Here is a 15,505-nt window from a genome sequence, read left to right on the forward strand (position 1 = left end):
GCAGAAACCTGGAGAACAACGAAAGCCATCATCCAGAAGATACAAGTGTTTATTAACAGTTGTCTACGCAAAATACTTCGGATCCGTTGGCCGGACACTATTAGCAACAACCAACTGTGGGAAAGAACAAACCAGATCCCAGTGGAGGAAGAAATCAGGAAGAAGCGCTGGAAGTGGATGAGACACACATTGAGGAAAACACCCGACTTTATCACGAGACAAGCCCTCACATGGAATCCTCAAGGCCAAAGGAAAAGAGGAAGACCAAAGAACACATTACGCTGGAAAATGGAGATAGACATGAGAAAAATGAACAAGAATTGAATGGAACTAGAAAAGAAGGCCCAGGACAGAGTGGGTTGGGGAATGATGGTCGGTGGCCTATGCTCCATTAGGAGTAACAGGTGTAAGTAAGTGAGTAAAACTGAAGAAAAATTTCAGAAGGTTTCAAATACCTTCTTATTTTAAATGAAAATCAATGATAGACTAATAAATGATCGTATTAATGAAAACACAGATCTGAATATATTTATCTGGAAATATTTAAGATCCTCAATATTTTATTTCGATTTTCATTTTAGACTTTATTGTAAACGATTACTTGAAATAGACAAAACAGGACCATTTATATATTGGTTTATGAATAAATCAGTTTGAATCACCACTTTAGTGTCACTTATTTATTAATTACGTTTCTATCTTATCTTGTCAATGATTTCTGGACTAAAATTAATACAAACTATTGTCATATTCATAAAGTTGATAGCTCATACATGCTAAAAATAAAAGTACCTTATCGAATAACATGATATGATCTTTAGCTTTAGGCGGTAAGTCTGGTGCTGCATTGAAGCTACTTATCACTCAATAATAAAGATTATTATTATTCTAGGTAAAATAATTTCTTAAAAAATACATCCTTTCAGTGGTGTATTTCATTATTTCTCATTTAAGTATGTTAGTAATTATTATCTAGTAATTAGTATTATGTGCTTGAATATACAGATATATAAGGAAAGAGAATAACTGAGCAATAAATAGTGTATATTAGATTTGAAATTATACAACACCGAGGTAAGTGAATATACACAAGAAATGCAATTTTTCTTCTTTTTTTTCTCTTCAAAATGAAATGAAATTCAAGTAAAAATTACAACTTTCTTTTTTAAGGAACTTTAGAAGAAACCTTTCGAGTTAAGAAAAAGAACACACACAAAAGAAGTCAAAGAAAGTTCATGATAATGATTATTGTTAAAAGTGTTATTTCCATATACGACATGTATTGTCTTTAGATCCAGTTATAATTGTATCACTTTCATAATTGAATGCACAACTAAATACTTCATCTGTATGTCCAGATAAAATATCTTTTAGTTCACCAGTTTCTACATCCCATAAACGTGCTGTTTTATCTGAACTAGCTGTTAATACTAGACTACCAGGTGAATTAAAACATACCTGGTAAAGAAAACAATAATGGTTAATATTAAAAAAATATCAACTTATAGGGGCGAGAAATTCAGAAATGAGTAAGTGACTTCAAGTTCGTAGTATATATATCAGACAAAATGTTGTATATCGAACATAGTTGGTTCGTTTCAATGACGTAAGCAATACTAGAATACCATAGTGTCATTTGAATTAGAATTTACGGTTTGGAATTTAAGTTTACGGTTAGGATTAAAGTTCAGGAGTCTTGGTTAAAATTAGAGACTAAGATTTAGGGTTAAATGTTCAAAATTAGAGTATTATTCACAATTACAATGAAAAGTTTAAGATTAGAATTTAAGACTAACCGTTAGCTTAATCACAATCCTAACCTCTAACCTGAACTCTTAATTTGAAATTACAAACTTCATTCTGTAACCTTGATCGACACCGTAGTTCTTGATTGTAAACTATTCATCCGAACTTTAAAGTCTAAATCCTAATCCTAGAATCATAAATAGTTCATTAAGTTCGCCTCTATGAGTCAGCTTTAACACATTTTATTGATAAATAATAAATGTTACATTTAAGGCTAACTGTGACAACTTTTTTCGAGTTCAGATTCTTACACTGACGTTTGTTGTTATCTGATTAGTCGTTCCTACTTTCTATTCGTTACTTTTACTATATACCTCAAGGTCAAATTTGCCAATAAATGTATAGAATTATTCAATTACAATTCCGACTTCTTTGAAAATCATGCTTGTTATATCCTAGTGAAGATTAAATTGCGGGTAACTTCCAAGGACTATTAATGGACTAATATTCTCATTGTATAATTATTCAGTAATTAGATTATGTATATTTATATTCCTCTTATTATAAGCTGCATTTTGACCCATAATTTACTATTATACGATTTACTGTTCTTAAATTATACTCAGTTTATTAATTACTGTCTTCCACGTTCACAGCCACTTATTGGCTTGATCTTGTATAAATATTATTTCCTATTTTATGGTGGGTTGATGTCTCTTTGGTTGATAGACAAATCCAGTATGTTTGAAATATATGATTCGCATAGTGGAAGCTGGTATTGGTGTTCTGGACTCAAGTGGACGGGCTAGGCGAACATAGGACCAATAAGGACGCTAGGCTGCTCATACTGTTCGAACGCCATTGGTTTGGTACAGTGCTAAGATTGTATAAGTCGTATTTTGATTGGTGGATAAATCACGTGAAAAAAAGCCGGACATAAAGTCACAACAATGCTATTTTCCAAACTCCCGATTACTTTCTTTCTCCAATCACCACAACGATCGTTGATATGTTATTGTGCATGAATCTTTTGTGGTGGCTTAGCTTCGTTAATCAATCACCTTGATAACCGTTATTATATAAATCTAAACGGTGTTTGAATTCAGAAGGCAATAATAAGTGGCGACTACAGCACAGATAAAAAAGTTGCAAGCACATCGAGCGAATTGCACCCGAGAGGTTTTATATATATATATATATATATATATATATATATATATATATATATATATATATATATGAACGTGACCGGCATTTCAAGTATCGAAAAGGAATTACAATGAGAACGAATATCGAGTTAGATTAAAAGTGTCCTTGAGAGTCCAACAATCGAGAAACAAATTATTACAAGTGAATCAGTGGATATAACAATGTGACGCCTTGTTTTAATGCAATGTGCTTTAATTTAAATAAATAAATTACTCATTTAAGACCTGACAGAATTCTAGATTCATAAAAAGTGTCCTCCATATGTTTTAGTTAATTTCCTATTGGGATCAAGCTATTTTACCCTCATTGTCAAGTCTGTATAGATTTCCATCTTTATTATCTTTGTATGTTAAATTATACTACTTACTAATATTCAGTAACCAAGCAAGTCTAGTGTTTTTTGAAGGGACAGCGTGGTATCTCTTCTGTTAGTTTAACATTTCTAAGCATAGACATAAACAGATAATATTCAATTTATTTATTATTGTAATTGAATGTTCTTAATAATAATATCGTATTGCAGATAATCTTATGTTTTAATCTTCAGATGCTACATGTCTATTTGTTGTATATTCGGAAGCTTCGATAGGATTTAAGACAAATTTTCGAATAACTTAAGAACATGTTAAATAGCTTGAACTCGTAGGTCTCCGTTATTAAAACGCCAAAATCTCCCACTTTTGCCTCTATAATGAAATGTTACTGGTCATTCGACTGGTCATTAATAAGATGAGATGACCCACGAATGTGAGTCGACTTAAGTTACTACAATTGATATCAACACATCTAGTGAAACCGACGGACAGGAGAAGCAATAGAAGGGAAATAACATAAGCTGCATTGGGAAGCTTAGCACAAAAGTATCATTCGAAAGAAGAAGATGAAATCAGTAAGCCAAGAGTGTGAAACAACAGTAAGCCCAAGATCCATAGAATGACTATGACTGGATACATCTGAGCCAGTGGGTCCAGATTCATACCACATGATTTAGTCTCTCAAACCATATTTTGTGAGTGTCCTCCGGATCCCAAGTAAGACCTCTTGATGTAAACCGTTTTTACAGTCAAGGATTTAATAGGCTGATACAATTTGTTCGTTCAATTACTTTTATCTTTCTTCAAAATCACTCATGTCAGGTAGCATTCAACATTGAAGTAGGCTGTAGTAACACATAACCCAATCACCTAATTGAATGAAGGCTAATATCCTCACAAATCAGCTAGTCATTTCTACCCAAAAACCGTCTGCCTAACCTCATTATTACTCACCTGATAGTTCAACAGTACCTGAACAACGCTTCAAATGTATATTTGACCGAATACTTACAATCTACATGTGTACTCTACCTTTAAAGTCCAAGTTACAAAATAATCAAAAAATTTCGCAAATTACTGAAATAAATTACGATAAAAAGGAAACCGAGGTCGAATGCACCATATTTAAAGATAAAATAATTTTTAATAGTAAAAGATAACTTACTTTGCTAACTTCGCCTTCATGTCCTATAAGTGTAGACAGGAATTTTGCACTTTTTGTCTCTCCACTTATACCAACATTCCATACTTTTGCGGTACCGTCAGCACTAGCACTAGCCAGACGTCGACCACTGGGATCAAATGTTACATCTAATACTTCATCTTGATGACCGGTAAGCAAGTGTAGTTGACGACCAGTTCTAGTATCCCACACCTAGACGTGTTAGTTAATTTGCATAAAATGTTAGGAAAAAAATAAGTGATAGTCGTAATTACTGTGGAAGTACAGTTAAGTACCTTTTCTTTACTATGAATTTAAAATCAGAACTCTGATTAGGTTTATCAGTCTCTTTTTACTTATTTCGCTGTATGTGGCCTGTGCCTGAAATCTTTTCAGAACAGTTAGAACAAGATTCGCTTGATCTGGTAACATAAATATATTAAATAGGTAAGGATTGTCTCTATTGTCGCTGATGATGATTCCATTAATATTTCCGTCTTAGTTAACACATAGTACCTTGGAACTACAATTCTAACCGTAGACTATCAATCTTAAAACATTCGATTATATTGTTTGTAATCAAACTCACTCTAACAGTCTTGTCCATTGAAGCTGTTGCAACTAAACAAGTATCATAAGTGAATGAGGCAGCTGAGACTTCTGCAGCATGACCAATCAGATGGTGTGTGCGTTCACCAGTTCTTACATCCCATAAACAAACAGTATGATCAAAGCTTCCTGTTAACATTAGGCGTCCATTACCTGCTCCGCATACAGAATCTCCATAAGGACCATTATTTTCACTTGATGTTCCATAAGTTGTAATTGAATTGCACTGAGAAAATTGTAATGCAATAACTTCAGCTGTGTGACCATTTAAACTGGCTAATTCACTTCCAGTTTCTACATCCCATAATTTTGCGAGAGTATCCATACTACCTAAAATAAATCATTATCAATGATTTCTAAGCATCATTTATAATAAAATATCTACTCACTGAAAAACTGAGTGTGAAAAATATTTATCATCCAGCATACATCGCATTATCTTTGTAGATGGTTAAAATTAATTTAAAAGGGATTATATTTCTACGCTGTTGTTTGGACAGTTTACAAATCACTAATGAATCTTAATTTTCAGATCATTCATTCAATTTTATGTAAAAGTAGTAAATTTGACTGATAGATTTCATTCATTTTTTAAAGCGAAATGGATATTTTTCTTCCAGTAGTCTTCAGAAATTCCATACAATTATTCCAACCCAGCGATTAGTTCTCACGTAAGTCTTAAACCAAAAGGCAGGATCTGTTTAAAAGTACAGTCCTGGTATCCGAAGCAAAGTAAGCACCATGGGTTTTTAACCTCGGAAAGTGAGATGTCCGACCGTCAATTTCACACAATCAGAAACGCTATCTTAAGTAAAATGTGCCCCATATGTGAATGAGTGTAAGTCTTCAGAACACAAGATAAATCACAAAATAGAACACAGTTGTGTCAAGAAGGAGTGTTAGAAGTTAATAAGAATGGTTCAGAATGGAAATTTCAAAGAATATTCAGGATAAGTAAAGGCTTAATAGAATACACAAGGAAACCGTTGATTTCGTTCCCATTATGTCTTGATGCCCAAAAGTTATGAGAAATAAAACTAGTTACTTAGTAATTATTAGTAGTATAAGTAATACACGAAAAGGAGATTGGCAAAAAGAAGTTGATGTGTAACCTATATATGTTTTGATGTTGTACTCCTAAGTATTTACATAAACTAATAACATCTCTTTTATTTGTCATTGAACACAAAGTCTCTCAGCACTCGTAGTGGTCACTTTCAGTTTTTGTGAATTCGTTGAATCATTGTCTAAAAACTGCAGCTTCCATATTTTTATGCTCATAGTCTCCGTTTGATAGTTGATAGTCCTTATTGATTGTAGACAAAGATACCGATTGTCATTTAAGCTACCAAATATTATCACTAGTCTACGTAATAATTGAAAGAAGAACTCTCCTTTCCATATATACGGACGCATTAATCGCCACAGACACCCCACGAGTTGAGATTTGTAACTAATTTACATATATTTCTTAGAGAACCGTTCTGTAGATAAATCTTCGTTCTGAACCTGGATTTCTTCCGCCCTTTGTGAACTTAGGTAGGTGTGCCTGAAGACCGATTACCACGATGCGCAATGTTGCCTAGTGTTGGAGACGAATATAAGAAAGTTAAGGGTGGCCTAACCAAAACGTGGCATCAGTCCATAAAGTTATTAACTTCTGGTCTGAGCCATGTTGGATGCCGACTAGTTGGTTGGGGTCCGCGTGACTATCGTAACCAATGGTTGGAGACTCTTGGTGACATGGCTCAGAATCGATCACAATAGCGTAAGTGTACACACTATGTCTTCCCTTAAACTATGGGATTAAAATTGCTTCATATCTTTCTTTCTACGTACTAATTCTTTCTTCCTGTACTATATCCTTATGCATAATCTTTCTTTTATATATTACTACCATTAACGTAACTGCTTCCATGAATTTGTTGTTCATCTTGTTGTGCTAATGAGGTGCATATATGTGCCTGAGCCTACGTTGTAGTTGACTGACTGACTGAGTCGGTTATTAAGTCTTTAACGTTTTGAAAAAAGAACCCAATGATTTTCAGTATAGGGATGTGGAGATTTTTGAGTTAAGATTGATATCATGAATGGACATTAACACCATTGGAGATACGTACTGCCGAGGAGTCCTGTACTAGGCCAAAACGGCCGTCCGGTGCTTCCAGGTTTTCAATGGTTGTCTAATATTGATTCATTCATGACATCAATATTAAATCAATGATTTGTTATTATTTCTTATAGCCAAATGAAAAGAATGTAATGGAAAGGAATGAACCCCATTATTTTTATTTTATTCTAGTATGTTATCGTTGAATAATTGTTGTATTTTTTAGTAGTATTTAAAAGTTTAGGAATCAATCTTATATTTTAATTTGTATTTGGTCAACATTTGATAATATTATGTTTATCCTTCAATAAATTTCGGACAACTTCAACCGTTTGCTTGATGTCTGTTTCTATTTTACACAGCTTTTTAAGCAGAGTTAGGTGGTGGCTAGCAGTAGAACTTAAGACGCACGTTTCATCCTATTTCGGATACGTCAGCTGCATGTACTTGCATCCCAGAATTGATTTTATTTAAGTATATTTATATGGCTTCTTGTGAACGTAAGAGATGAACTCTGGGAGCATGATGGGAGTTTGATGGAGTTCTGTTGATAAGTTAAAAAAAATAGCTTTCTATTAATGCACCGACTGGTATCATTTGGATGCATTGGAATGAAACTTCCTATGAGAAGCAAGTAATTACTCAACCTAGCATGGGATTAGATATAGTCCTTACAGATAAAACAGTCTGCACATAACAGATTAATGCATTATTCCATGACTGTTGCGAAGTTCAGAAATTATCTTCGAACAACGACCTCACATAAAAGACTGAGCGAATGAGCTTGAAAAAACACGTCCAGTTTTCGAGGGCTTATACGCAGTTCTCAGATGCACTGGAGCTGTGACATGCAGACTAAATGCTCTGTTAAAAGTAAATAAAGCGGTTTATCGCCTCATCCAATTATAGATAATGGTAGATTCATCTTAACACGTGACCTTTGGAATACCAGCAGTAATCCTAAGGTTACTACACAGAGACGTAATAAAACACAATGTAAAAGACAGTTTTTAATTTTTTCTACAGAATCAAGAATTTAAAAATGGTGAACAAATTGATGACATTACATGATGTATCACCTTTATTCACGAAAATGATTCTGATGGAAATAGTTATATTCATATATAGTAAACTATGAAGTTGAGAAATAGAAATAAGTATTTGTATTTCCTCTTTAAAAGGACTTCTCAAATACATGGTAAATATATATTTTTTGTTCAACACGAATTTCTTTTGGAAGTTTAATTAAGTTACTATGAAGTCATTAATAGGTTCAACCCTAGTAGGTTTCTTTGAGGTGAAATTAGAAAATTGTCCATTCAGAAGTATGACAAAGGAGGTAGTTCAACTTTCATCTGTAATCTTATTCTTACGTAATGTGAAGAGAGCTATTATGATCAAGTGGTAGTTATCAAAGATTTTAATCATGAGTAGCAAACGATCATTTATTTTTAAAATTGGTTATAATATGATTGCCTCCGGTAACATTGTCTCTGTAACACAAATTGATAGAGAAAAGCTCTATCAAACCTGACTGAAATTATCGATTAAAATTATACAACTATTCTACTTTTCATGAATTAAATAACTTAAGTCTGTTTGTATAGATTTTGCCATGAATAATTATTAGGTTTACATAAAATGGACAAAATAATATCACATAAATTTGACGAAAAAATATATAACACAATGAGACTATAATTTATGGGAGACCTTTGAGTGACGCTAGACTGACCTTGAGAGTATCTACCTGATAACTAGGACCAGATGAGGGTTATAAATTAGTGTGAGGAATTCGAATTATGATTTACGGTTGATGATTAAGGTTAGGAATTAGCTTTAGGGTTTTCATCACGAACTGACATTAGCTATAATGCCAAGACTCTATTTAGCCAAAATGAATGAGTGAATTTCATGCCCAAATCCGAGACCTATTATCTTATGTTTGATTGTTTCATCCATAAATTATAATCCCATCATAAAATGCTTTCACTAAAATAAGATAAAATTGAATATTCAAATATGCATTTTTACAAAAAAACATTTAACTTTGTGATTTACCTGTAGCAATAAGATTACTAATTGGATTAAATTGTATACAAACTACTTCTGCTGTATGGCCTTGTAGAATATAATGACATTTACCAGTTTCAGCACTCCATAATCTAGCAGTTTTATCAAATGAACCAGTTGCAATTTTATCTAAAATAAAAAGATTATTATAATGAATATTGAATGAATTATAAACAAATATGAAACAAATTGACTATAATGAATTTCATAGATTCATTATTTCAATCTGTTTTAATATAATAATAAATATTATTTTAATGGTTAAGACCATGAGTCAGTTGAAGCTAGACCACCATGGAAAACATGGAAGCAATGGACGGCCGTTTCGTCCTATTGTGGGACTCCAGCGCTTCCAGGTTTTTCATGGTGGTCTATCTTCAAATGACTCATGATCTTAACCATTGAAATTACTACAATCTCCACAACACCCATTTGATATTAAATATATTTTAGTTTAATTCAATTTAATATTTTTGTTTGAATTTATGTACGATAAATTAAAAAAAGTTGTACTATTGTACAGATTTCTTAACTACTATACCTCTTAGTGTATTGTAAAAGTAATAATAATTGTTGGTTAGTTTAATTAATTGATTAACTATTTGTAGTCTCTAATAAGAGCTTTGAATTGATTTCAATAGATTCAGGTCTAGATTTTCAATGAACCGGGTAGCTTTTGAAAATAAATTGTAAGGCATTGTAAATCCCAATAAAAAAACTAGTTACTTGTTCTGTGAATCTCTTCACCTGCACATTTTTAAAGTATGGGTACCATTGTGTTTAAAAAGCAGACTAAAGAATTAAATCTCGTTGTCGTCTGTTTACATTTTCTATCAATATTCTCGTCCTTTCTTACTCCTTTTCGTACATTAGATTATACTACATACTAATATTCAGTAGTTAGTTCAATTTTAATAGTTTTTAAAAATGGAATGCTATCTGTCCGTAAATATTGTTTCCAACTAACTATATAAACTGGTAACATTCATTTTATGTTATTGTAATTACATCTCCCTAATACTTGTAACAGTTGTTTCTAATTTTAGTGTAGTCATTGAACATCTGCTTCAATGATAGTTTACATTTCTGGTGTTCTTCGTTCTTATTTTGATGTTGTCTCGTTTTGTAATTTCAATATAGCTGTTAGCTTTCATACAGAATATTATGTTTTGTTGTAACTAACTTGACATAAACAACTTATAAGGCATTCTTATTTAGTTTTAAGGACATGGTAGATAACGTAGACATCTCACAAACTAAAGCTTGTAATACATTCCATAAATTTTCGTATAATAATTTTTATTGGGTTTCTGAACACCAGACTCTACACGACACGTGACCGTGTGCTCAGAAGCTTAGATAAAAATTAACGTCAGTTGATTTCTACAGAAGGTTCGAAAATTCAGTGGATTTAAACCCCAGTGTAAACAAAAATAAACTTTGTGAAGTTTAAAAACTGACTAAGATAAAAGGTACGATTCAAATTATAATCTATATAAGTGATTATAACCGCCAGCTATTAATAACAAAATTGAACTATAAACGCTCAGTTATTTAGCCAAACACATAACTTTAACAGTCACAAACTCTCAATGAGTTTTTAGCCAGAATTAATCTTTGATGAAAACTACCTTCAAACTAATGAACAAAACTATCTTCGAACCTTGATGACATTAATGTGACAAACTTAACGAATACAAGTAGTTACAGTACAGCTGTTTGTTCTGTTCTTCGTTAGGAGTGTGAAAGACGGCCTTTAAAAATGGTCGGTATTCGACGGTTACTAGTATTCAATGGTAGGTGTTTTCGAAGCATTTTTTGTATACTTTAGGACCATTTGGTTAGTGATTAAGGGGTTACACATCGATTACTAGATAAGTATGGCAAATCTGTTGACAAGGTAGTACATTTTTATTGACTGAAGTAATTAGGACATGTATTGTGCATGTTTGTCCACCTGAAACCTCAAACAATGATGATATCTGATAGAGAAGTAGGTTGGAAGTCAACTAGAGGTGCGGTCAAACTAAGACATAAGATAGGTCCATGAGGACAGCGATTATTAGACTCAGCCATATAAGTAGGTGCAGATCACCTAGTAGGGGTCGACGTGATTATCGTGACCAATTGTCAGAAACTTTGAATGACGACCCGAAATAGTTGGAAATGACACAAATGTATTAACCCGTTGTCTTCTGTTGGATCCTGAGTTTTTAACTTCCTCACAATTTTTTCCATAATTTCCCTAATATGTATTTTCCTCTCGGGCTGTAACTTCAATCTCTGATTTTTTTCTATCACCATTAATACCGCTACTACCTCAACCAATCCGGGGTTTGCCCTGGCAACATAATCTTGTCGGGGCTACGAGATACGGCAACTTGAACCGATTTACACACACACACATCAGATTCTATGTTGCTTTTGGGTGACTGATAGATTGAGTTGTGGCTCCTGCTTTATTACTCGCTGGGTAAGGATTGTTAATTGACTGATAAGTTTTCAATTCTTTTTTAGACTGTTACTTTTTTAAAAAAGCAACAATCTCGGTGCGTAATCACACATTGTAATTGATAAATTAACATCGATATCTAATAGATAATATTTAACGAATGAAATTCTGCCCTTGGTAATCCAAAGCTGAGGTGTACCTATGAAATGATGTGTAGACTTTGGTTACATTTAAGGGTGACGATATATATAACATAGATCGAGTTACCTGAGAAAGGCAAATTAAATGCAATTGCATATACCACATTTCTGTGTCCCTCCAGTGTGTATACTTCACATCCAGTTTCAGTTTGCCAAACTTTACATGTACGATCATAAGATCCAGTAATAAAACTATATAACATGTATAAAATAGTGTCAGAAGAAATAAACAACAATTACCATAAAATTATCTCCATTTCCACCTGAAATCAACCATAAAAACTCATGGAAAGCAGGGAGCAGCAAAACGCTGCTCTGTTTTAATTTAGTACTCTTCAAAATTCTGACCTTGGATTAAGTACATAATCGCTGAATAGAAGTCCAGTGATTAGTAGTTTTCAAATGATAAATTTCCACGACAAAAATTATTTTCAAATAAAAATGGTCTGTACTGAATCAGTTAATTGAATAAAAGTGGTCATAAGTTTACCAAACTATGTTTGTAAAGGAGTTTAAAGGAGAGTGAATAAATACCTTTCATATCGTATTTCACATTTATATACCTCAGTTTTTCCCCCCTGAGTCAGTAAAACGTAACTTTTCACCAAAAAAGTGCCAAATAGGAGTGTTTTTCTTAAAACAGATCAAGGTAAGCAAAGACTTTTTCATAAATATTCTTATTGTATAAAATACCGACAAGGGTTATCGTCCTAAAATTCAATATTCTTGGTGCGAATGAAGATATAAGTGGACAAACTGACTCCTATATGATATATCTGATATAAATGTTTCCAGATGAAATGTATAAACTTTTGAATTCACCTGATAAATTAGATTTTAGGTCAGACGTTTTCTGTAGGAGTTTTCACGGTCAGAAAACTAGGCATTTTTATCATTTATTCTGCTTTGTGAAAGTGTAAATTGACCACTGCGTTTGGCAAATGATATGATGGTCTGTTGTATTGTTGATACTAAATGATAAGTGGCTTATACGTTATTATACGCCTTGTCCTAGTTCTAATGCAGGATTGAAATGGAAACCGAGGTAGAAGTGTCAAGTTGAAAATATGGAAAGTGAATATTCAAATTCTAATCTAATCACATTTTATGGTATCTAATAGTAATAAATCAGTCATTTGTAGCGATAGTTCGAAGACTTTGAGCTAAACTTCTATACTCTAACGTCAAAAATAACAGTCAAAATGGATCTAACCTCCAGCAATTAAAACATTTGATCCATAGCCACTAGAACAAATATATGAAAATTTGGTCAAGAAATTATATATTTTATGCTGATCGAAGGCCGAGAAAACGAAAACGTCATCACATTACATAATATGTCATCATACTTATGACAGGTCTAACAACTTACTGGCTTCCACTTTTGTTGAAGGCTACATTAGTCAGGGGCAAAATATGTGCACGTAATATCTACAGTACTAGTTAGAATAGATGTTTTTATACTTTATATTGACCAAATTTAGTTTTACTACTGGAACAAAGCTTCGATTTCAAACGTTCAATTAACTCCTGAACTTGAATTTTCCGCTTCTCAGTGATTAAGGGCTCCTTGCTGCATAACTCTTTCAGGATTTCCTCGGTATCACTTCTTTAAGCAAAAAATTAAAGTGAGCTGTATACCTACTCAGGTGTTAATTCCAAAAGGTCTATAGACTTTGTTTTGGTAGCTCCACCTTGTTCATAGTCCAGTATGATACCTTTTATATTAGGAATGTTTCGCTTGACATTTTCAGTTTACCTGGAGGGTAGTATCGTAAAAGAAACCGCTTCAACTTCATCTGAGGCTTTATATTTTAAAAAACTAGTGTGGTCAAGGTCATTTGTAACTAAGATATGAACGGATAAAAAATTGTTGGTTTAAATAAAAGTGTGCAGTGACACAAATTTGTGATGGATGGTCACTTTATTAGTTGTAAATTCTTAATAATGCTTTGTTGTTTGCTGTATATTCTTGATTTTTCAGTTCATCGTGTCGCTCATATGCTTGTTTCTATTATATTACTTTATCCCAATTCCTGACAGAATTTAATCATTTTGTTTGACATGCAAGCCTGCAAGTGTAATTCAGGCGAACACATACGTATTTGGATTCATGATCACGTGGTTACCGAACTTCTGAGAGCCCTAATATCAAAAATCTGCAGCAAACGTGCTCTTATAATTTTTGTAATGAACAATATTTGTTAGGCATGAAATTTCACTCGGTAAATTTTTGTCTGGTTGTACAATTTACTCGGTCTTAGTACTTCTGGTCTGTGGTCGTAAGTCTTGCAACCATTCATATATCAACTATCGAAGAGTTTTAGATTTCAGATGTTACATTAGTGAATAGCTAATTCCCAGATTCTACGCCAGCAGTCCTCGTATACTTACGTTTTTCAACATGGACATTGTACACTATACCAAGTAGTCAACCATCTGTGCATGGCTTTTTGGCTACGTCTGGAGGTTGCTTGGTTATTTTTATATCACCATTGAGAAATATTCATCTACTTCAAAACAATTGTAGCGGTAAATAAATCCCCAAAATAAATAGCTCTGTAAGTTTTCGACATTGGATGCTGACCATATGTTTTAGTGGACTCATCTAGCTGAAGGCGCTCGGTCAGGCATCCGCACCAGATCACGTGTGGTAACGCCGTGCTCAACATCTACCGCAATCGCTAGCCAGATTAGATCAGAGAATTCCGATATATTGGTCATCGCCAAATATACTCTTCCGATCTCCTCGACTCTGTCTTTTGATTTCTCTCGGTGGGTACAAATTATATTAGAAGGTGCTGCTGGTAAAAGCGTTGTCAAACACTGAATACCTGTGTCATCATCATTGGTGAGACCGACGTGATCTAGTACACCTAATTGCAACTGTGAGTCTGTTCATTTTTGGGAATTTTTTATATATTATTGCCTTATTTTTTATTATTTATACATTGTGTTTCAGGATATCTATATATTTTTCCCTTGTATTCTCGTACTTAATATTCCCCTATGGCAGAACAGACTCCTAAGGTATTTAAGATTAAGACCATGTCCCCACCTTCGTTCCACCTCATGCCCTTCTGGCCCGACAACATCGAAGCCTGGTTTTGCTACGCAGGAGCCGACTTCTCCGAGCACGGTGTGAACGACACACGTGCACAATTCCTCGCAGTAGTCAAGGCACTACCGCGCGAATTCAACAGGTACGTAACACCTAGTATGTTTACTAGTGATGTTTCCGATCCTTACGAAACATTAAAACGTTCGATTCGTAAACAAGGAGATCTAACCGATCGACAAAGGTTAGATCAACTCTTCAATAACATCGACCTGCAACACGGTTCTGCGTCGGACATGTTGCAACGGATGAGAGAGGTTATAGGCCTAAGAACTTTCGACGAAGGTCTATTCAAACAACTCTTCTTGTCTAAACTTCCCCAACAGGTGCAAGCGGCTCTGGTCTCGTTCCAGAACAACGCCTTAGACGAACTGGCTGCATCTGCCGACCGCATTTTAGAAATTACGAAACCTTCTACTACCGAGGTATTTTCAGTCAAAGAAAAGCCTCAAACGACTCAGAATGACATAACCGAGTTATGTCATACACTCACGCGTTATCTTAATCTTCGT

General features: G+C 33.7%; 1 protein-coding gene across 1 annotated transcript; it reads right to left on the reverse strand.

Moving 5' to 3' along the window:
* Positions 1-1,260: 1,260 nt before the first annotated feature.
* On the reverse strand, positions 1,261-13,696 carry WDR69 (Dynein assembly factor with WDR repeat domains 1; the record flags this gene model as incomplete). Its single annotated transcript, XM_012942124.3, has 9 exons — positions 13,635-13,696; positions 13,521-13,593; positions 13,340-13,484; positions 13,248-13,306; positions 11,943-12,067; positions 9,212-9,352; positions 5,021-5,370; positions 4,435-4,644; positions 1,261-1,458 (listed from the first exon to the last, which is right to left on the reverse strand). The coding sequence occupies exons 1-9, from the start codon at positions 13,672-13,674 to the stop codon at positions 1,261-1,263; spliced, it is 1,341 nt and encodes a 446-aa protein (XP_012797578.2). The 5' UTR covers positions 13,675-13,696.
* Between the last annotated feature and the right edge of the window lie 1,809 nt (positions 13,697-15,505).

Source organism: Schistosoma haematobium, chromosome 1 (genome assembly GCF_000699445.3).
Source record: "Schistosoma haematobium chromosome 1, whole genome shotgun sequence".
Lineage (NCBI taxonomy): Eukaryota > Metazoa > Platyhelminthes > Trematoda > Strigeidida > Schistosomatidae > Schistosoma > Schistosoma haematobium.